General features: G+C 41.6%; 1 protein-coding gene across 1 annotated transcript in view; it reads left to right on the forward strand.

The window, feature by feature from the left end:
* Positions 1–16,447: 16,447 nt before the first annotated feature.
* Positions 16,448–22,224, forward strand: part of fam20cb (FAM20C golgi associated secretory pathway kinase b) — a 62,273-nt gene continuing 56,496 nt past the window's right edge. The window contains exons 1-2 of the mRNA XM_063481504.2: positions 16,448–17,740; positions 17,929–18,104. Coding sequence (XP_063337574.1) covers positions 17,229–17,740; positions 17,929–18,104 — 688 coding nt within the window. The 5' untranslated portion in view covers positions 16,448–17,228. The remainder of the gene's footprint in view (positions 17,741–17,928; positions 18,105–22,224) is intronic.

The raw sequence follows: 22,224 nt of genomic DNA on the forward strand, positions 1-22,224 counted from the left end.
GCTCAACCACAAAGTCTAAGAAGCTTTTCTTCTCCAGCCAAAAAGCAAAGTGGGGCAGAGTTATGAAGCCCATATTGTGCATGTTGATATTTCACGGCCTAACGAATCTATATATAAGTTCTGTGGGTGGTTAGTGAAGTGAAGGAGGTCAAACCACAATAAATCTTGAAAGGATTCACTATATTTATTATTGGCACTGATTCTATAATTACTATGAAAAGATGATTATAATGTATTATGAAAAGCAGTATTTTTCTCCATCACAAACTTGTAAACAGAACAGAAAATCACTGTGTTTAAACTGTGTTCTGTAATTATCTAATGTCAGTTAAAAAAATTAAATGAGCATGAACAATATTGCAGATTTTTTATTCATATTTTTAATCACGTTGTACACTGTATGTACTCTGTGTTGTATGTTGCAAGTCATTGAGAATGGATACATTTGGAGTTAATGTACGTTTCTTAAAAACCCACCTTTGAGTTAAAGTGAGATGAGATAATTATAGTAGGTGTTTAAATACTATTATTTTCTGTTCTGCTGACAATTATGTGAAGGGAGAAAAATGGTATCATTCATAATGCATTATAATCAAATTTTAGGTGGGTTTTTAAGGTGGTAACACCTTTGAGGTGGTAAACACACTAGGCCTGTGTTTACCCCCAGCCCTTCACTCCCTTGCTGCTACACAGTTGCTAAGAACAAGCACACAGATGGTGTGTTCGCTTGCATCTTGACATCCTTCTGATTTGGAGGCTGTCAGAGCTGTAATCTGGAGACAGGTTCGGCGTGATACAAACAAATCGACGTACTGTTCAGCATGCAGGTGTTTTATTGATCTTTGCATTGTAATTCATGCTGAAGGCAGGATTGAGTGACATACAGTGCTGTAAAAAACGAAATGCCGCCTTTCTGATTTTTCTTTCTATTTATTTATTTATTTTTGCAGATTTTGTCACACTTAGATGTTTCTGTTAGTGTGAGCTGCCTGTGTCGGCTCACACTAACTTAGTGTCTTAGCGAAATAGAGTGTAAAAGAAATTCACCCGTTATACAGTTCAAGTGGGAAATAAAGAAAAGCTGTTTTGTGATTGGTATTCTTAAATGGTTTTAATTCTAATCACTATAGTTGGCCATTGTTCCATGGGTGTCCAAACGGATTGAGTACCTTCTGGAACAAGTCTATGCTGGCCATTAGAGGAACTGCCATTTTTTCACACAGTGCAGTATCTTCATTTTTCACCTCTGGTGGTTGCTGCTGTTAGAGAGAGCTGTTAGCTTGGCTACTATACTTTTAAATTTAGTGCATTTGTCTATGTGTGTTTGTGATGGAGGCTGTTGTGTGTTTGTTGAACTTCAAAGAGATTGAAAGCATCAACTAAATCACCCGTCCCATTTTCCCAATCAATCCCACTTTGGCTATACTGCACTAGCCCTCCAGATATTTCCTCTGACTGGGGATCAATAAGCTTGAATGATTGAAGATCACTAATCCCATTGATACCCCCCTACATTTGACTAAGATCTACCGAAAGACCAGGAACCATTTTCCTTTACTTTCCCTAATTTAAGTGGGCTAAGTGACGGATAGAGAGAGGCTGTCTGTATCTTTAGGCTTGATTTTGATTTTTCACTGGCCACAGAGTATATTTGTACTTGCTTTGAATTTGTCACAAAGACTTTGGAGTGGTATCCATTTAGGCAAGTGCTGTTACAAATCAGCTGGCTTTTTACTGTATTTATCTTGGCACAAAATCCACTGGCCAAGAAACCAACTGGATGCTGTAGGCACTTCCTCGGAATTCAAGCCTCTTTGAAAATGTGTGATACCCAAACAAAACAGGGCCACTGTTTGCTGTCCATATCTGTGCTGAGAACAAGACATCGACGCGACAGTCATCCCCACGTGATCACTTAGGATTCAAATCAGTCTTTCAACAATACAGCCTTTGTTGGCTCACAAAAACCCATCTGACCTATACACACAGCAATCCCTTGTTTTCATCCTCTGTCTTTTAGTGTTCTGCGTCTGCAAACGACCTCCGGTAGAAGGAAATGAGATGCAGCAGGAGGCCTGAGAGAAAGCCTTTTGCTGGTTTAAGATCAGCCACAGGTATTAGGCTGCTCTCAGGGCCCAACAAAGCTCAGGCAAAAAGCCCAGGCAGGCAGGTGGGAGCGCGAACAACAGGGAATCAGATAGAGGGGAATTCATTGAGACACACCAAGGCACTATAATCTGAGGGAAACAGAAAACCAGGGCTTTAATGTTTGTTTTTTGTTCGGAAAATTAGTGTCGGAACGCCGCTATTTGATGTTGGAATAAGAGATGGGGAGATGCTGATACTGATTTCATATTTTGTGAAGGTGCTTTTTCCCCCACCACTCGTGTTCTCTCACATCATCATTTCTATCACGACCATATCTCGCTCTCTACTCAGTCTGCACCCTTAATCCTGCCTCTATCCTCTCCCTCACAGATTGCTGTATCACACATACTTAAGAGTTTTCGCCTTTTTTTGTTATACCTCTGGCAAGAAAACAGACCTTCTCCTTTTTTCCCTCTCTTTGCCGCTTCGAGCACGTCATCAGTCTAATGCAATCAAGGCCAGCCACCTGCCAACCAACACCTTTTACGGGAAAGCTTTTGTCTTGATGCACAAAGACTGTTTTCAGAAAGATTCAGATGGACAACTGAATTTAGATTGAAGGAAAGAAATTCATTCCAATGCAAACACACACACACATATTTAAATGATCTCTGTTTTTCCTTTGGTTTAATATGAGAATAATATGAGAACCCTACAATAACTTAAAACATCTCACAGATGGGTTGTTACGCAGAAAAAGCCAAAAGGTGAGTGCCTGTGTGTGTTGCTCTATTAAGAGTATCAATATCTACAAAATTAATACGGGTGCTTTAGCCACTGCAGCCTTAAGGGAAATAACACAGAAATGGTTTGGCGTAAGGCCAAATCAATATATCCTTTAAATGACAAAACCACAGGCGACAGAGGTCTTGCGTGTGCTATCTATTGGACAGTGTTCGCAGTAATAGAGTTTGATGTATAGCATATTTTATAAGGTTGTAATATTTCAAGGTATGTGATATTTTACAACAACTGATAATATCCTATACTGCCTTTACTGCAACAGATATCATAAAACAAAATCCTGCAAATCACAAAAAGCTATGTAATAATAAATGCAGACAGAGCAGACATAAAGTCAGGCATGGTTCATGGCCAGTAATCCCAATATTAAGGAGTGTGTTGCAATACGTCCCCTACTCTCTGGCTTCATACCTATTCTGTTCCTATTGAATTTGCACAGAGAGACCTGTTTTTGTAAAGGACGACAAAAACAAACAACTTTTTGCTTTTCAGGGTTGAGAAATGCGGGGAGACTTTATCACAATTTTGTCCGACATTCGATAAAGAAAGCGGAGGAGAAACAGCTGCCCTTCTTTCTCCCACTCCCCCATTCAATAAAGCTCCCATTGAGGAAAGGAAAACAGCAGACGCACCTTTTCTTTTTACCCTGAGGGGAAGGTACTTCACATTGAGGCCATCACTGAAAGGTCAAGCCGCTCCGAATCTCATGGAAACTCCATTTAGGATACACACTTCCTGTGTCGTACTGGGCCCCGTCCAGCTAGCATCTCAGTTACAATAACATTTCCACGACCTGGCGGGGGGGGATATGAGCTCCAGAGGTGCAGAGAATGTCAGGACAACGCTCTGACCTTTTAATCGCTGTGAATACAGATGGGCATCTAACACTCTGTTGATGTCAGGAATATAACCTGTGTCGTTCACATTTACAGTGCCCTTTCACTGTGTCATTGCTGCATGCGTGTCTCTCTGAAACATATTCAATTTTAACATTTAAGTATCTCTCTTTCTCTCTCTCTCTATGTATATATATATGTATGTGTGTGTGTGTGTGTGTGTGTGTTTCCTATCATCAAACATCATTTCATTTATTAAGGGAAAAAAGCTATCCAAACCTACAGCCCTGTGTGAAGAAGTAATTGTTTCCTGAACCTAATAACTGGCTGTGCCACCTTTGGCAGCAAGAACTGCATACAGCCATTCATGATAACTTCATTTTGTTTTCTCTCAGTCATTCAGAGGGGAACTTTTTGGATCACTGTAAACTGAGTGCTCTTGAGCTTCAGCACACAAGCTGAAAATCTTCCTCAAGATTTTCTGACAGATACCAGAATTCACGGTTCCATCACTTACAGCAAGTTGTACTGAAGCACCAAAGCAGCCTCAGACCTTCACACTACCACCTCCAGATGTAACGGGACTCAAACCTTCAAAAGTTCAACTTTTCTCTCTTCAGCCCACAGAAAATTTAACCAAAAGTCTTGGAGATCATCAGCATGTGTTTTGGCAAATGAGCCTTTGTGTTCTTTTTGGTCAGCAGTGGTTTTCATGTTGGAACTTTCCCAATGAATGCCATTTTTGTAATCCTTTCTAGACCAATAAATGCCAGTAACGTTGTTTCTTAGCTTCTTCTTTAGATTGTGACAATGTGTTGCTTGTTGAGCCTGCTTCACTTTGTCAACCAGGTCCTATTTAAGTGCTTTCTTGACTCAGCAACTCTGACAGTAATCCAACCCGAGTGTGGCTTGTGAAATTGAACTCGGCTTTCCAATAAATGTGTTTAATCACATTTAATTCATTTAAGTTTGGATAACTGTTTTTCCTTAATAAATGAGAAGAACAAATACTGTTTATAAAATTGCATTTTGTATTTACTCTGGTAATCTTTGTCTGATATTAACATTAGTTTGATGATCTGATACGAGTAAGTGTGACAAAAAAATAATAATCAAGAAATCAGGAGAGGAACAAATACTTTTTCACACCGTAGTATATGCAGACACAAGATACACCCACAAATGCTGATGGTTTCTCCTCCTGTAAATTAAAAATGTGTCAAATTCATTGTTATGGTCCTGATAATGTGGTGAACAGACATGATGCCTCTGTCTGTATACAGACATCAGAGTAATGCCTGGCATCCAAGGTATTACTGCTCCATGCCAAACTATGTCAGCCAAATGTTTGCTTGACAATATATGATGAAAAAAAACCAAACAAACAAGATACGATCTAGAGAGAAGGACTTTGCTTGCTTCCATGAAATTGGCCTCTTAGGTAAATGAGAGTGTAATGAAAGCCCTCTTCATTACTAATAGGAAATCCCATCACATAGATTGGTGCTTTACTCATTTGTAAACATTGTAATTAGTAAGGAATAATTGCACTCACTCAAAGATCATTTGATTGGTTCATTTATATTTTTCTCTTAACCCTGGGAGGTCTAAGTCATCATCACTGATGACCCTAACTCTACACTGTGCTTCCCAAATATACTTTTTTTTAAACCCTGGGTGCTGATGCTTGGTGCAGCCAGTAGAAGGTTCCTTTTGCTTGTTAAGTGATGACGTATCAGCCCTGCTTCTGGTTCCAAGCTTTGCATTCATTAAGGTTGTTGTCTGTTTACCATGTTGTAAGGCTTTGTATCTTATTTTATTTATTAGAATCAAGCTCCTAAAAATAATCAGTGATCATTATCAGCCTCTCTGGCTTTTTATTAGCACTATTTATGTGCAGCTTGTCTTTAAGCTCAGTTTTTAAAACTTCCAATGTAACATCAGACCATGGGCTCAGTTTGCCAGAAACCAAAATATCTGAACGTTTCAGAAAAGACAAGAAACAAAATCTGAGAACAGAGAATCACTCTGAGGCTAAGTGGAATGTCTGTGGCTACTAGCTTAGGATCAGGAATTTTTCATAGCGAACAACATATTAATGACTAACCTTGTGTTGTTTATGTATCATTTCCGTCTTTTGACTGAAGTTTGACTTTTATTGAGGGGAAAAAGTTAGCATTTCCCTCCATCTTTGATCTGCTAATGTGTTTATATTATCCTAGCCATAGCTAGCCTAGCCATAGCTCTATAGCTAGCCTCTAAGTAGCACACGATTATACGGCAGCTAGCCCAATTTCGATAACCCTACAAACCTTAGACTGTGTGAGTCTAAAGCCAGGATTGTACCTCCTGTAGAGAAACAAAGACAAGTGTCTCAGCAGTACACATGTGCACACACACCCACCCACACACAAGCAACACACTGAAAAGCAGAGGCAGTGTTGCCAAGTAGAGCCCGCTGCTTATTGCAAACCGAGTGTTTATGCAGACACTTTGTGTTTCGCTGGCTGACAGTGATGGGACTTTGTTGATACGCCACGACAGCAGTGAAGAGATGAGCACAAAGAGGAGAAGTCAGAGGATAGGAGAGGAGAGGAGCAAAGAGGAGAGGAGAGGAGTTGTATGACAGGTCTATAGGAGTGTGCCAAAATGAGAAGAACAAAATAAAGAGTTAGAGAAAAACTAAGAAGAGGGTGGGATGAGTTGCAAAGTCAGCAGTCAGGAGATAGGTGATTGTGTGGAAGCTTCTTGGTAGGGCTGCAGGGAGCTGGTGGAATCGGCAGCGAGTTGAGTGTGTATGCGCACATGCTTGTGGGTACATTGTACACCATCCACTATGAGTGAAAATCCCAGATCGAATAGATTCATATATCATCCTCCTAACGGTATTGGCTGCGAGTCAAATCTTTGAGATATCTCTTTCTCTCTCATTTTGACTTAATGACTCCAGGATCTGTCTCCATTTAGCACTATTTTCGCTCAGCTGTCATAACTGTTGAGATTTACTGCAGAACCATTTTTTCACTCCCGCTGCAATTAGAAACACAAACATATGTCTGAAGGCTGGATTAATAGCGAGAGTTCAGTGTTTTAAAGCCATCTGGATGTTTACATTATTTTGATGTCCTAACATGAGAATTTTGCTTTTGGAGCACACTCGCCTCCTTGTGAAGGCGGTCGGCACTAAACTCAGAAAATGTTCTAATATAAATGTTGATTTTAGGAGATGGTATCTGTGAAAGAGGTCATGTAAAAGCACACAGTGTAAAAAAAAATGTGTTTATCAAAAAGAGCATGTCATAAGATAAGAATGTTTTTCACTCTCGTGGTAGTTACGGTGATTAATTCAAATATTTGCATGAAATTGAATATGTGGGCATGTGGAAAAATAAGATTCAGAATGAAAGGTACAGACATTTGAGTGAGGGTAAGCAGTTTAACGCAGATGGAAAAAGTGCCATGTACCAGACAGGAAATGTAGTCATACTGAGCAATGTTTAAAACTTTAAATTAAATTTTAGATTACAGTTAGGAGAAGTTGTCCAAAACTCTACATAGGTAAAAATAAGAAAATTCTTATTTAAATTTTGAAACAATATGAAAAACGAATATCTGACTTCTGAAATTCAATGTACAAACACACACACACACACTCAAGGTAGGAGAAACAGGGAGAAAATTACGAAGAACTGTAATGAAAACAGATTTTATGGAGTGATGAACCTAATTAGATTTTTTTTGGTTTGGTTCAAATTGTCAGAATGACAGAGGAGGACAAGAGAGAGGTACAACGGTCATAGTTTGTGCTGTTGTTGATCTTGTTGAAACTGGTGGAACCCATATGATTGGCGACAGCTTCGTTTTTCAGCATAACAATGATCGCAAACACACTGCTAGTGCAGTAAAAGCATACCTGGATAGAAAAACACTCAGTGGAGCACTATCAGTCATGTACTGGCCTCCCTTGAGCCCGGACCTCATCATTATTGAAGCAGTGTGTTATCATCTTGACAGAAAATGGAAAAAAAAGGGCAGCCAAAATCCAAAGAAGAGCTTTGAATGTCTTTCAAGAAGCCTGGAGAACTATTCCTGAAGACTACTTAAAGAAATTGCAAGAAAGCTGCTGAAAAGAGCTCAGACTGAGATGAAAAATAAAGGTGGTCATACCAAAGATTGAATTTCAAACTCATTATATATACAGCATTCTGTGAATCTTTGCACGTTTCAATAAATTGCTGCACTTATTTCCAATTTGTTATAAAACATAAAGAAATTGGAGATGCTTAAAACATTTGCACAGGACTGTATAAAGTAATACTTTAGTAGAAATAAATGGGATTAAAGTCCCAGATTTATGAGAGAGCAAAACATGGAAGAATAGAGGCTGAACCACCAATAAAGAGGGAATGCTTATCATATATGAGAAAGTGCAATAAGATATTGTCTGTACCAATAATATCATTGCATCTATCAATATCACAGTTCCAGATGCTGAAATGTTATCAGCATGTTGTTTTCTAATAAATATGAAGAAAATGCTAAGCAGAGGTGTTTAATTCAACCCCGCAAAGCGATGCAGTGGTTCCTTGTTGACTCTTGAGAGTTCATCTCTAATCGCCATAAAACCACAAGAAGTAAATGAATTTCATTATCTTCGGAGGCAGCCTGGTCTTTAAGCTAAGCTAAGCTAATTAGCGTCTTATGAAAGCAATGACAATCTTCTCATCTAGCACTCGCCACATTAGCAGTGAAACATGATTGCCCAGACTGAGAGATCATTTCCTGCAAAATGCACTGGTCTCTTTTGTAATGCAGCATAACTTCACTGGTTAAACCTAAGGTCAAGGAGTACCTCGGGCAATCAGAGCGAAAGCTAACAAACAAATTTCCCACAGATGACTGTTTTTAACAAGGAGCAGGAAAGGCGCCGAGGGTCGCTACTATATCTGGACCCGAGCAGTGAACTCTATATTGGGGAGGCCTGGCAGTCAACAGAGCCACACACTCTAAAATAAACACACGCTCGTACCAAAATGATCCAAACAGCAACAGCAATCCATCCAAGCCAGCCTTCATTAAAGTGGTCCACCCAAGTTCTAATTATAGGATTACAGAGCAGCCAGCAGGACACAGCGAGGGCCTCTGGTTGGATGCCGCCAGATCACTGTACCTAGTGACCCAGGTATCCACCCACAAGCACACACACATACACACACTCCTGCTCTAACCTCAAAACACTCATTTATACACTACCCATTTTTGTCCTCCTCTCCACAGGACTCGGGAGTCTGAAGTCACCCAAACCAAACAAGACATACACCTGGTAAGTATAGTGCTGACTGTGTGACTCCTAAACATACTTAAAAATAACCCCAAAGGTAGAGCAAGCAAGGAGAGTCAGTACCAAAGTGTGATAGCAGAGGGTAGTAGACTGGGTCAGGAGATCTCTTTTCAATAACATCTTATTATTGCCACAGACAGTCTGGGCTTTTAAGATGTTTTAAATGATGCCCCCAGAGTAGAGGTGTCACCATTTACCAGTCTTAAAGGCGAAAGAAGCATGCTCCCTTTACTACTTTCCAGATTCTTTAGCCCGCTAGGGACTTCTTTTATTTCTTCTTCCTCTCATTTTTGACTCATCCCTTAGGGGTCAGATAAGTAAATGAGCTGCAGGCTCAATGATTATTCACTGAGCAGTTTGTGCAGGTAAATCAAAGACTTTAAACTTACATGGGTTCTAAGCTTTTATACAAACACGACAGTGGTGGCGTGTTTGGGATGTTGGTTGGTATCTCACTGTAAGATCATGTATGTTTTACAATATTTTTTGTACTTCAGTAGTTTAAACGCAGTGATTCCTATAGATGTTTATGGTGACATTTGACTGTGACATTTGGCATGGTATGGATGTTCAGAATGAACATTGGCAGCTTTGGTGAGCCTTTCACTATTTTCATTGTGCATCATCTTCAGTCTAAATTTCAGTTAGGTTTCAGTAATGTTAAATAAATTATTAAAGTTTGCACACATAAGAACCTGGAGCTCTTAATTAGCAAATACTAAGATGCTAACATCTAAACAATGTCCATTCTTAGCTTCACAGACCTGCTGCCATGGCTCTAGTCTAGTTTCCAGTGCAAAAAAGAGAAATTTTAAAGCAAAGCTATCAGAAAAATACAGTGAGCAAAGTGTTAGTTAAATTGAGCTCAGCCAATCCACATCAGCTGACAGGCTGATTCATTCACATTCACTGTGCTTCTGCAAGGTGCTTTGCAACCCACCCCAGCTCCTCCCTTCATGCTGTCTCATGTCTGTTGTTATTGATGCCTGCCCTGTTCTGTGATGGGTTATTATAGGTCCTCTTCTAGGAAATAACATTATGTGTGTGTGTGTGTGTGTGTGTGTGTGTCTGAGGAATTGTTAAAAACACTAGAGGAAAGCTCAACTTTTATTAGTTGCTTTTTTTGCCACTACAATTGCAGTTACAAAAACACATAAAAAAACAGTATTTAGGCAAGACAGCGTACAAAACAACTTCACATTGGGCAATAATAAGTTTTACTGCAGTCTGTGAACACACACACACCAACAGAACGTTGGCTGCAGCTCACTGAACATGCTGTCACTATCTCTAGATTGAAGATTCAAAAAGACTTTAGTGCCGTTGTACTGCAGTGCAGAGACAACAAAATTAGGTAGGCATTCTCTGGTTCTCTGTTTAAAAAAACAGAAAAGCAGACAAAATAAAAAGAGACATAAGTTAAATGGCAAAAAAAAGAGAGATTTAAAAGTAGCAATACAAATTTGAACAGTAGTAAACTATAAATACATAAATACACGGGGGTGGTCACTGATTCGGGAGCCTAACAGCTTGGGCGGGGGGGGGGGGGGGGGGGGGGGGGGGGGAAGCTGCTCAGCATGCTTGTGGTGTGTGAGTGCAAAGTCCTGTAACATCTGCCAGAGGGGATCAGTTCAAAGCGGGTGGTGAGTGGGGATGAGTGGGGTCTCCAGTAATCTTAGAGTCCCCTCCTCTGACATCTAGACAAGTAGATTTCCTCAACTGTAGGCAGCTGTGTGCCACACTACAAATCCCTGTGGTCCTGCTTAGTGCAGCTGCCGTATACCAGTGCAGGGATGTCCTGAGTCGGCACGCTCTCCGCTGTGCATTGGAAGAAATTGAGGAGGAGATCTTATGAAAGTTTGATTCTCCATAAGTAAAGGTTTTGTTGTTACCTGTGTGCACTCCAGTGGTGTTCGCTACCAGCAATCTAAAGCTGGAGACTCAGATCGGTTCTTTTCTTCTGCCACTGCGATTCACTTGTTCCTTCTGGTATTGAGGGCATAACAGTGCCCTCTGCAAAAAATGTTTATGGTGTTTGTTGGATGGATGGCTTGGCAGTTACAGGTAAAGATCTCATACAAGAGCAGGCCAACGTGCAGGGTGATCTGCAGCGTCTTTGGAAAAAAAACTCCATCAGTTGATTAAGCTGGAGATGGCTGGGGTCATCTGTAAAGTCTGTCAGCCCTCGAGGGTCACTTAATGTCTTCACATCTGACTGTTATTGAAGCATGACCGAACACCTCTAAACGAGGAGCTCAAACCCAGTGCTGGACTTCCTCGTGTCCCCGGCAAGACGCATGACATGTGTGAAGTGGAAAGATGAACGCACACCACACACACAAACACAGCCCTTCATTTATTAGTTTAATTTATGGTGCTTTTTGGATATGGAACAGGAGGACAACAGGTAGCTTTAGCTGTCAGGTCAGTGACTGTGATAGTGCTAAATATGAGAAAAAAAACCAGCCCACTTTAGTTTACCATCTTGTCATAATTATTCATGGAGGAATACACTGCATATTTTGTAAATACGCTAATGCTTGTGTAGAGGTACTGATCTGTAAAGGGCTGCCAAGATGTGCTTTTTTTAAAGCCCCCAGGCATCATCTTGAGGAACAATGAATTCTCTATGAATATTACATTTCTTACAAATGAGATGCCAATTATTTTTTTTTATCAACAACTTCCATCCCTCTGTAACTAAGAACAAAGTGATGATCACAAAGAGGACACACATATCTCGCATACACCCTTAATATGCAATCAAGCAAAATGTCAAGCTTGCTTTGTGCTGACACCCACAAGTGATAATTGTGTAAACAAAAAGCTCATCATTCATTCAAATATTATAGCGAAATAGATGAAAAGGGATAACAAAAGAATACAACCCGCACCGAGAACACAAGTGTATTGAAACTGAAAGGAGAGCGCTGCGTTGGGTGTGAGCCATTCAGAAGCTATCTGATTATTTTAAAAATTTCACCAGCTCTCTTGGGATTTTTTTCTAACCTAAGATATTATTGTAGTAGTTTAAAAGTGTTTGTGTTTACACGTCAGACTCCCAAGCTGGGCAACTGTTAATGGAAGACGAGGAGGGTGGGGGCTGAGAGGAGGGGAAGAAGACGAGGAGGAGGGTTGAGGAGCGAGAGGAGCAGCGAAGATGGCGTGAGGCTTATTGGGGCCAACAGAGGGCATTGTTATCTATAATATCCATTCACATGTGCTGTATCAGATGCAGCGAGTGCGGCGCTTCTCAGAGATGGAAATTAGTCTTGTTCCCCACTCAGCCCTGGTCACACCAAGGGCGCATCAGACAAATGAATTTATGCAGACAATACATATGCAACGCTGATGATACAGAGGGTCGTGCGAATGGCTGAAAGAGTGGTGGGATTTGAGAGATCTGCCTGTCAGTTTGTGATTCAACCTGATCTCACTTCTGTCCACATAAAACTAAAAAACTGTCAGCATTTCATTTCCATGCAGCTTCAGGGTGACTTTCACGTTTGGCTGCTCCTGGCATGAGAAAGTCACACAATGACTACAACTAAACTAAAGCCAACAATAATAAATGATAACAAATCTTGCAAAGTGCATGTTGATACTTTGATGTTTTTTTGTACAATTTTTGTACATTAACATATTACAATAGTCATCTCAAAGCGCTTTATGTTATAAGGTAAAGACCCTACAATAATACAGAGAAAACGACTTCATATGAACGAGCACTGGGGAAGGCAAAAGTGGGAAGGAAAAACCCCCTTTTACAGGAAGAGACCCTGAGGGAGAGGCAGCCCTGCTGTGAGCAACTGGAAGTGAGTGGAGTAAGAAAGGACAAAGACAGGCTGTGGAAGAGAACCAGAGGTTAATAATAACTAATGATTCAATTTAAAGTATGATTCACTTCATAGAGAGTGAAGAAAAAATATACAGTGATTAATGGGATGCTTCCAGCAGCCTAGGCCTTTTGCAGCCTAAATTAGGGAGGATTCAGGGTCACGTGATCCATCCCTAACTATATGCTTTATCAAAAAGGGAAGTTTTAAGCCTAATATTTAAAGTAGAGAGGGTGTCTGTCTCCCGAATCCAAACTGGGAGCTGATTTCACAGAAGAGGGGCCTGAAAGCTGAAGGCTCTGTACCCTTGGTACCAAAAATAAGCCCACTGTCTGAGAGCTGATGATGATAAGGTACTATGATGGCCTGATTATTTAAGACCTTGTATATGAGGAGAAGGATTTTAAATTTGGTACTGGATTTAACAGGTATAAAAATCTAGAAAAATAATAATAATTTATTATAACTAATTAAAAAAAAAAAATTCCCAGCCTGTGATGGCTCCATTCATTTGATACACCCTTTTCTGTAAGAGTGTGAGACATAATCCAGCATGGCGCGTGGATCATATCTTCTTTTCAAAAGTGTTTTAAAATACTTTCGTTTAATCCAGTGTACCATGAACAAAATTTTTCCAGAAGAAAGTCTTGCACCTGGCAGACATCCTGGCAACGCCTGTGGGCAGTTATTTCAGGTTATCAAGGCCAAATCTGTACTTAAATGAACGGAAAGAAAGACATATTTTATATCAGCAGACATAACACCATCTTATACCACTTAAAACTACTTAAAAAGTGTGCCAAACCCATAAGCGCTACTTCAAATGTGCAGATTTGCTCAATCTAGATCAAAATGCCGTGCTTATTTCTGTTAAAGTCACAGGCCATGAAAAGGTAAAAAAACAAAAAACAAAATACACTTGCCAACATCTTTAGTAAGATGATGAATAGATAAATGAAACCTCATAAACATGCAGGTGTTAGCACAACAACACGACATGCTCATAATTTTCCTCAGGTGGCAGCTGATTGGCTGTTGTTTTGCTATTCAGCATTCTTTGAGCGTCTCTGTTATTTACAATGCAATAAAACCTAACAACAAAGATAAAAGGCTTGTTTTGATATAGATCTTTGTTTTATTTTATTTATAAATTTTTTTCTTTACATGAAATCGATAAAACGGTAGAGCTGCTAAGAAAATGAAAACATCATTTCGACTTGAATCCCCTCTCCCCTGAATTGATATGGCAGACTTTGTACAGTAGCGAAGCTCACTCTTCACTGCGATAGTCCAGATAGGAGCGCGGCTCACGCTATCTCAGTATCTTCTGAGCGATCTCGCTGAGAGACACTGTGAAGTGTAGAGGACATAAATCTTATATATTTACGACCTTTGCTGTAGTCAGCTATCTGTTAGGATACCCAGCCCCTCTACTTCTCCTGATCTTGTCTGTGCAAGGTCTAGGTGCTTTTGATAGTGTTCCCACATGGCATGTGATAGTGGATGGTGTTTCTCAATCAGTCTGTTGCATCATAGGTTGTGACCGAAAGCACGCCAGTCAAAAACAAGTTGTTTTTTTTTTTTTCAGGCGTGGCGTTCCAGACAAAGGCTGAAAGTTGACACTGGAAATCCCAAACTTAGGTGTCTTTGTCTGCTATTGTTATGTTGTTGATTTTTTCTTGTTCTTGAGCTGCGCTTTGTTTGTGTTTAAGCTCGCGTTTCTGCTCAATAATAGAGTGAGGCCAATAATTGGGTGTTGCAAATTGTCATCTCACAACAGTCCACTTCTATTACCACAGCTGAAGCGCTAATGTCCTGTGACAGCACAAAAATAAGTAAAGAAAAATGTGTTGACACATCACCCCCCCCCACCCCCCTTACACACACACACACACACACACACAATGAAAAAGTGGGAGAATCAACCATTCCTTTGGATTCCAATTGAAGGGCTCAGCAATGATTGGGCATGACAGACCAGGCCTCGCGAAGAACCACTGACCCATCGACTGCCGTGATCCATGTCTGACTGACATCGATACACATTCATCTCTGCTTGTTTCACCTCAGGCTAGTGGGCCACAGGCTGCAGTGGCTGGCACGAGATCTGAGCGGACAACAAGCATCACTTTGTCTTCGGCGCTGACGCCGTGACTGATATCAAACACCACAGAGGCCATTCTGATGGACCTTTTTGCTTTGTTTTGAATCAGCCACTGTTAAAGGGGGCCCCAAAATGTCACTGGTCATTGTATCTTATATTCGTTAACCCTCCATTACTCACTAATATAGGGGTAAGTCCTCCTTAGGGTCCTCCAGGGGAATTACAGCAATCTTATATGTCACTCAATAGACAATGCTGCAGGGATAGGTGGACAAATCCATTGTTAGTGTCTTTCTTCCTGCTTCCTCCTCAGTGTATCTCCAGCACACACACACACACACACACACACACACACACACACACACACACACACACATCAGATTAGCAGAGATCTCTACACTGTTGTTTTAATTTTGCCTCTATAGCAGCTTCATTAACATTCACAACTAATGCTTTGTTCCACTGGGTAAATTCCCGTACAGAGCCTTTCTTAAGCCATCTCCACTTTCATTTCTTATGAATCAGTGTTAGTGCAGCAGCCACTGCCATCAACCTCCCCCCTCCCTCTGTCTTCTGGGCCCTTTTTAATTATAAACCAATCTAGAGAGGTAATCACAGACAGCATGATTAGTTACTCATAAACATATGCATATGTGACATATAGTAGTTTATTGCTTCTTTTCACCTATTTACAGCCACTGGGAAGGGTGTGGGGGACCTTAATGCCACTCCAATTAGCCATAAGGATGAAACATTACCCAGCTGACCAAATAGTTTGGCCGAGAGAAGAAGAATCTCTCATTTCAGTATTTAGTAAATGGGCTTTTTGTGGTATGCTATATAGGTCTGAGGTGAGCAAGGAGCCTGTTCATTTTTCTTTGCTGCCAAAGTCATTTCTTTGCCTTCAGAATGCAGCGCTGAAAGGTGCTTTGTGGTTTTCATTTCATGCAGCCTTTAAACATTATTGAAGATGCGATTGCTGCTGAGTGGCAGCAGTGGAGGATGGAACTGGATCCTCAGACTGATGAGCGGTCTAATAGGCCTGTCTAATGTATCATCGATGGATTGAGTGCCGTCTCGGAGGAGACATTTCAGAGGGATTCCAGCAGATGAATTTCAGATTTAAAGATAAATAAATAAATAAAAATAAAATAAAACGCTTTGCTGCTGCGTGTGAGCCAGCCTGGATATTGGCCAGGAGAAAGACGCCCTCTTCTTGCGCAGCCGGGATGTGCAATGAGGATTTATTCCAAGAGGAATACAGACAAGCAGTTATATGCTTCACATGGTCTCACTGTCCTCCCCCCTTCTCTCGCTCTCCCTCCCTCCCTCCCTCACCCTCTCTCTCCCTCCTCAGCCAATCTGTGCACTGTGACGCTGCGCAAAGGCAGGATCTAGCTTCGGCTTCATCATCATATTTAACACACCCACCCAGATTCACACATTCTACAAGAGGTGCGTTCTCTTGTCTCGCTGTACTCCTAAAGGTTGGCCGGCCCCGGGAGGGAGGGAGATTTCGGTCTCCTGTTACCTTACTCCTTTGGCTCGCCTCTGGTGGTTTGACGGCTTTCGATGTGGCAGAATTACGCATCCCGGATCGCTTATAGGTGAATTGGAGCAAACACGTCGACTACTTCCCGGGGACTTTCCCCCAGAAACAACACTTAAATGTGAAGAGCTGCACTTCTCGTGTGTCTGTTCCGGGCTGACGTCCCGGCTAACCCAGGCCACTCTTCCTTGCGCAGGCTGGTCGGTGAGATCGATGCGCGCTGTCGGACCTCTCGGGCACCGACGTTTAACGGATCGTTTTCTCTTCTTGTCCCGGCTGCTTCACTCGTCTTGTAGCCTGCATTCCCTCTGATAATTTTACTGGCTGACAAGGAAAGGAGACCGGGGCCAGTGCGAAGAGGATGAGGCTTGAGCAAATCGACCGTTGGTCTGAAGCGACTCGACCTGTTTTACCTGGACTCTTGCGGATGGTTTGGCGCTTCGGGGATCTCGCCTAAAACCCACAAGCAGGACTCTGATGTTGAAAATACAAAGGCTGAACACTGAATCCTTTACTCAAGACGGCAAGCGAAGATGGGTCCTACGTGTTTAATGTGTATTTCATTAGATTGGCGTCCAGTCTGATAAACATCATCAGCGATGTAGTCAGCCTGTTCATCTGCGTGCTGATCATTTGCAGTAAGTACTCACATCTACTCAAAAGGGAGACCATGAAGATGATTCTCCTGCGCAAATTCCGGGTTTTGATCCTCATGGTGTTCCTAATTGCATGCTCCATGCACATCATGATAGACTTGTTACCAAAGCTGGAGAGGCATGGCAGCACCGGCTGCTCCTGCTCGCACACGCCGAGCGAGGAGCCAAAGAGCTGGGGCAAGCAAGGTTGGCCTAACAAGCACAGTCTGCGGATCCTCCAGGACTTCAGCAACGAGCCCAGCTCAAATGTTTCCCTGCACTCCCTGGAGAGGGTCCCGGTTGCAGGAGATAAATCCCAAGCTTTCAGGGGACTTGACCATCACGGACAACGTGGTGACAGGAAGAGGCAGTTCATACAGGACGCCGGGGTTGACAAGAACGTGCCGGCTAAAGGTTCAAGGCTGTCAGCTCTGTATGACCATCTTTTATATAAAACGTCGTTGCCGCCTTTGACAGACGAGGACACGCTGTTCAACGTCAACACGGACATTAGATTTGACCCCAAAGCAGCAGAGGATCAGGCATGGTAAAGTGTTTAAAGCCAAACTTTAATGCAACAAAACCTACAAATAAATATTTCATAATTTCTTTGAACATTACAGTAAAGTTCAGTCATGTGCAATAATACAGTAATAACATTACCAGTAACAGGAATACTAATAATAACAGTCTCTACCTCTCTGTTCTCTCCTTGTCCCTCTTCTTCTCTTCCAGGGCTGGGGAGAGCAACATAGACGAGTTCAGCCCGACTGGGGAACTGACAGCCGATTCCTACCCCAACTGGCTCCGCTTCCACATTGGGATTAATCGATACGAGCTGTACTCCAGACACAACCCGGTCATCGATGCTCTTCTGAAGGACCTGGCTACCCAGAGGATCACCAGCGTGGGTGAGTCATATAAATCAGCACAGGGGGGCAGCTTGATCGAAACAAAAACCAGCAGGTGGGCTTCAGCGAACAGATGGAGGGTCAAAATTACATTTGGTCTGAAGACACCATGTTGACACTGCAGAAAACGTTTCTCACTTATTTTGGGCTGACACGCGTCACTGCAGCGTGTGTGGATTAAATCTGTGCATTTTGCAGCTGAAGGTGAAACAGCTCAGCCACCTTTCCGGTGTCATTTGGTGAACGGCTAAAACGAGATTATAGGGAGTGCGGTGTCTTACTTCAGAACAGGCTGATAGGCCAGTGTCTGCTGATGGACACAGATACCGATTGTTGTGCTCACGGTTTAAAACCTGTGCAATCCAGTAAAGATATCTCTTGTGATGACTGGGTCAGCTCACCCAATCATCACAAACATGTCTCATTTTTAATTACAGTTTACACAGTTCTCCTCTTTCCTGGCATTTTAAAATAATGACCTGTTATTAAATGGCTTAACTAGTGTGGCCAATGCCGATAAGCAAACACAACAGATGCCGATATTGCTGGTAAGAAAATTATAAGTACATTTTTTAAGTCCTTCCTTTCTGAATGTTAAGCTAGCACAAAAATTGATATGTTAAGAAACAAGAAAACTCTTTTGCTTTCAGGTTAAGAAGGCCAACATCGACCGATGCTGATGTCTTTCCACAAACATTTACAGAGCTTTAACCTAAATAACCTCTTTTTCAGCAAGAGCACACACTTTCTAAATATTTATTTAAGTGTATGCGTGATGATCCTCTGGACTTCCATTATACAGGTTTAAGTTTTGCAAATCCAAAACCATGATCACAGTGGATAGAAAATAATCTTACAGGAGCAGATAAAGCTTCAAGGCTGCTTGTTGGGATAAAAACGAAGCCTAGTTGCGACTGAAGTGCCTTTTATTGATCATCACTTTTCAGTCGCTGCATGCTGAGCCTGTTGAACTGACTTCTCTGTAATGCTCAGCTCTGATTCCCTCTACACTACTGGGTGGAGTTATTATGTGAACAACTGTTTAATACCACCTGAAGCGGAAAAAGGGACGACTGTATCTAAAAGTATTTCATCGGCGAGGACCTGCAAAAGTGGCACAAAGAGTAGCCCAAAGTACAGCAAGCCGCACAAAACAAATTTCATCTGCACGCTCGCGTAAGCAGCCCAAGTTGGGCCGGCGGTTGTGAGGAGGGGCTGCTAACTGACTGCGAAGCGTGTTCCTCGATCTCAAAGTTGTACACACAAGCGTGCATGAAGATGGAAGCGAGCTGCAGGCGCTGAATCTGATCAGCTCGCACGCTCCCGCCTCACAAGGCTGAAGGTATAATATAACACCCCGGTCTCTTCTCATGTATTTCCACAAAAGCGTCGCAGTGGACTACATCAAGCCCGAGAGAACACCTGGTCTCGATGCAAATCACACAGCTACACTGCCGTTTGAATCAAATCAAACTCAGACTTTTTATTTGATTGGCAGGTGGGCCGTAAACCTAGAAAGCGGTAGAGAACCCCTAAATACTTGAAGAAAGTGTCAGTAGATACCTGATAGAGGTGATAATGTGTTGGGTCATCTGCCTATACTGAATCTAATTCTTTCTTTTTACCTTCTTTCTTTGTTTTTTGGGGGATTTTTTTGTTCCTTCTTGGCTCAGTCTAGCTTCTGCATTCCAAGAGTGCTTGCTGACTTAAGGTCTCCTATCATTGGCTCGCTGTAAAAAGGTAGATTTCCAGATTTCAGGTTTTTCTGCCAGTGACTAAAATGTAAGTGGTATGCAGCAAAGATTGAAAAAATGTTGGGGAGTGCTGTATACTTATGAAACTAGCCTTCATGCAGCATAACTAGCAGAGGAATATTCTTCTTTTCTGTCGTTCTAGTCAAGATGCTCTCTAATTTTCTCAGATTTTTCTTCCTCTTGCTTTCTGTCTGTCGGCCTGGGTGGATAGCGGAAGCAGTTCTCAGCATCTCTTGCCAGCTAAATACATGGTGGCTCAGTAATTACAGAGTCTTAGCACAGGCCTCGGGCAGGCTACCAATAGAAGCCAACAGCAGTCATCTATTATCTCAAATTCAGCATAGGAGATCTTGGATGTATTATATGAAGACCGAGCATGCAAAATATGACGATATCGAAGCTGATAGAATGAACCTGTAAGCTCACAGCCCGAGCAGAGACACAGGTAAACACTTTGCAACACGGAGGCTCAGTGAATACGGTTTGCTCGCTGAGAGCGGAAGCTGAAACATTATTTTCATGGCCCCTTGCATGCTTGAGTTCCTAGTGACTACAGTCAGGGGTATCCATTATTTGAGATATCCCAAATGTCTGCACAAGCACACACACAGCTTTGCACAGCAGCAGGTGGGGGGGGCAGATGGACACTGATCTTTCTGCCTCTATTTTTCTGCAAACAGTCTGCTTGTCGTCATGATTCATGTATGTAAACATAAATGAACACATTGATAGAGGAGGTCGTTCTCTGGCAACGCGCCACCGAAAAACAGCCTCCAGTCGATCAGTGTGTAGGAAATAACGGGCACTCTGTCATCTCTGCTCCTTTTTTTCTGGTGAATTTCAGTGGGTTTTCTGCCTGTCATTCTGGCACCAGCTAGTCCCATGAGGGCCTTTAGACTGCATTATCGTGTTCAAAAAGGGAGAGAACATGAAAGATGGAAGGATGAATAAAAAAACACAAAGACACACACACACACAGAAACAGAAACAGAGGGACAGACCCCCAGGAGAATACTGGGGGGGGGGGAGTAAACAGCAGAGGAGCAGCGAGCGCTGGATGCGCACTGGGTGTCCTTCACCCTCTCACTATCCTTTCCCATCAAACAAACACTGTGACATCAGCTCTCGGTCTTTTTGGAGTTCAAACACACAAACATAACTGGCTTAGAAAAGACACATTGCCACCACTTGTGTATGAGCTTACATATGCAGCGGGGCTCTTCACTTAAATAGCAGAGGAGATTGATGTTTCTGCTGTGCTGTGAGATGTCGCTCAAGTGTAAATCAAATCATTCCCATTTAAAACAAGATCATGTCTAATCCCTCTACAGGTTTGCTAAATGTAAGCAGAACATAGTTCAAATTTATGATGTATGAGAACAAAGGGCGCAAAGTCTGTTACTGCTAAGGAATTGCATTAATACACATGTATGGTTAGTGTTACTATGTGTGAAATGACTAAATAAAGTTAGGTGACAAGTGTTTTTAAATGCAAGTTTACTATATGCATTTAAAAAGATGACATTTGGTTCTATAGCATAAAGAGAGACATGCTGGTAAAGTGGTTAACACTGTTGTATCGCCGCAAGAAAGGTCCTGGTTTGAACCCCGGCTGGGGTCTCTGTTTGCATGTTCTCTTTTTTGTTTGCGTGGCTTTCCTTTGGTAATTCAAAGGCATGTATGTTAGGTTCATTTGTGAGGTATATAAGTGCTTCAAGTGTATAAAGTGCTGTATGAATGTGTGTTTAAAATGAAAACTTGTAGTTTAAAGTCCTTTGAGAGGTGAGCCCTCATTACTAGCTTTGTTGACGTGTAAATAGCTTAGTCTTAATATTTAGACAAGAGAGTGATATTGAGCTTTTCCCCCTACAATGATAAATTCTCTCTTTAAAAAATAAGGCAGTGTAAAAGAGACATTAAAACAGTTTCCTATAATGAGTAGACTAATCTTTGACTGTGCTGCTTTAGGGAGAAAGTTTTTCAGTAAACTTTGAAAACAGTGAGCACAGACTTGATTTAAATTTTCTTAGAGCCAGAGTTCAAAACAAGTACAGTACAGTCAAATGCAAACTAGCTATGCTGCAAACTTGGAATGGGCAAAAGTTGAACACTGGCTATGACTTATTCTATTTATTTATCTATTCATTGTGATATGCAAGCTTACTGAGTTAGCTGAGCTAAAAACTATACCTAGCTTAAGTTTAAATTTTGCGGGTTAGCTAGCAAAAGTAGCTAACACCACTAGCTAGTATCTAGCTAGTCAAGCGAGATATTAGCTAGTCAGTATAGATAGATACTTTATTGAGGTTAATTTTTATGTTACAGCAACAGAGTAGGTAATTCAAAATAGTGTAGTCTACAATAAA

The sequence above is a fragment of the Pelmatolapia mariae genome, linkage group LG8 (assembly GCF_036321145.2).
Source record: "Pelmatolapia mariae isolate MD_Pm_ZW linkage group LG8, Pm_UMD_F_2, whole genome shotgun sequence".
Taxonomy (NCBI): domain Eukaryota; kingdom Metazoa; phylum Chordata; class Actinopteri; order Cichliformes; family Cichlidae; genus Pelmatolapia; species Pelmatolapia mariae.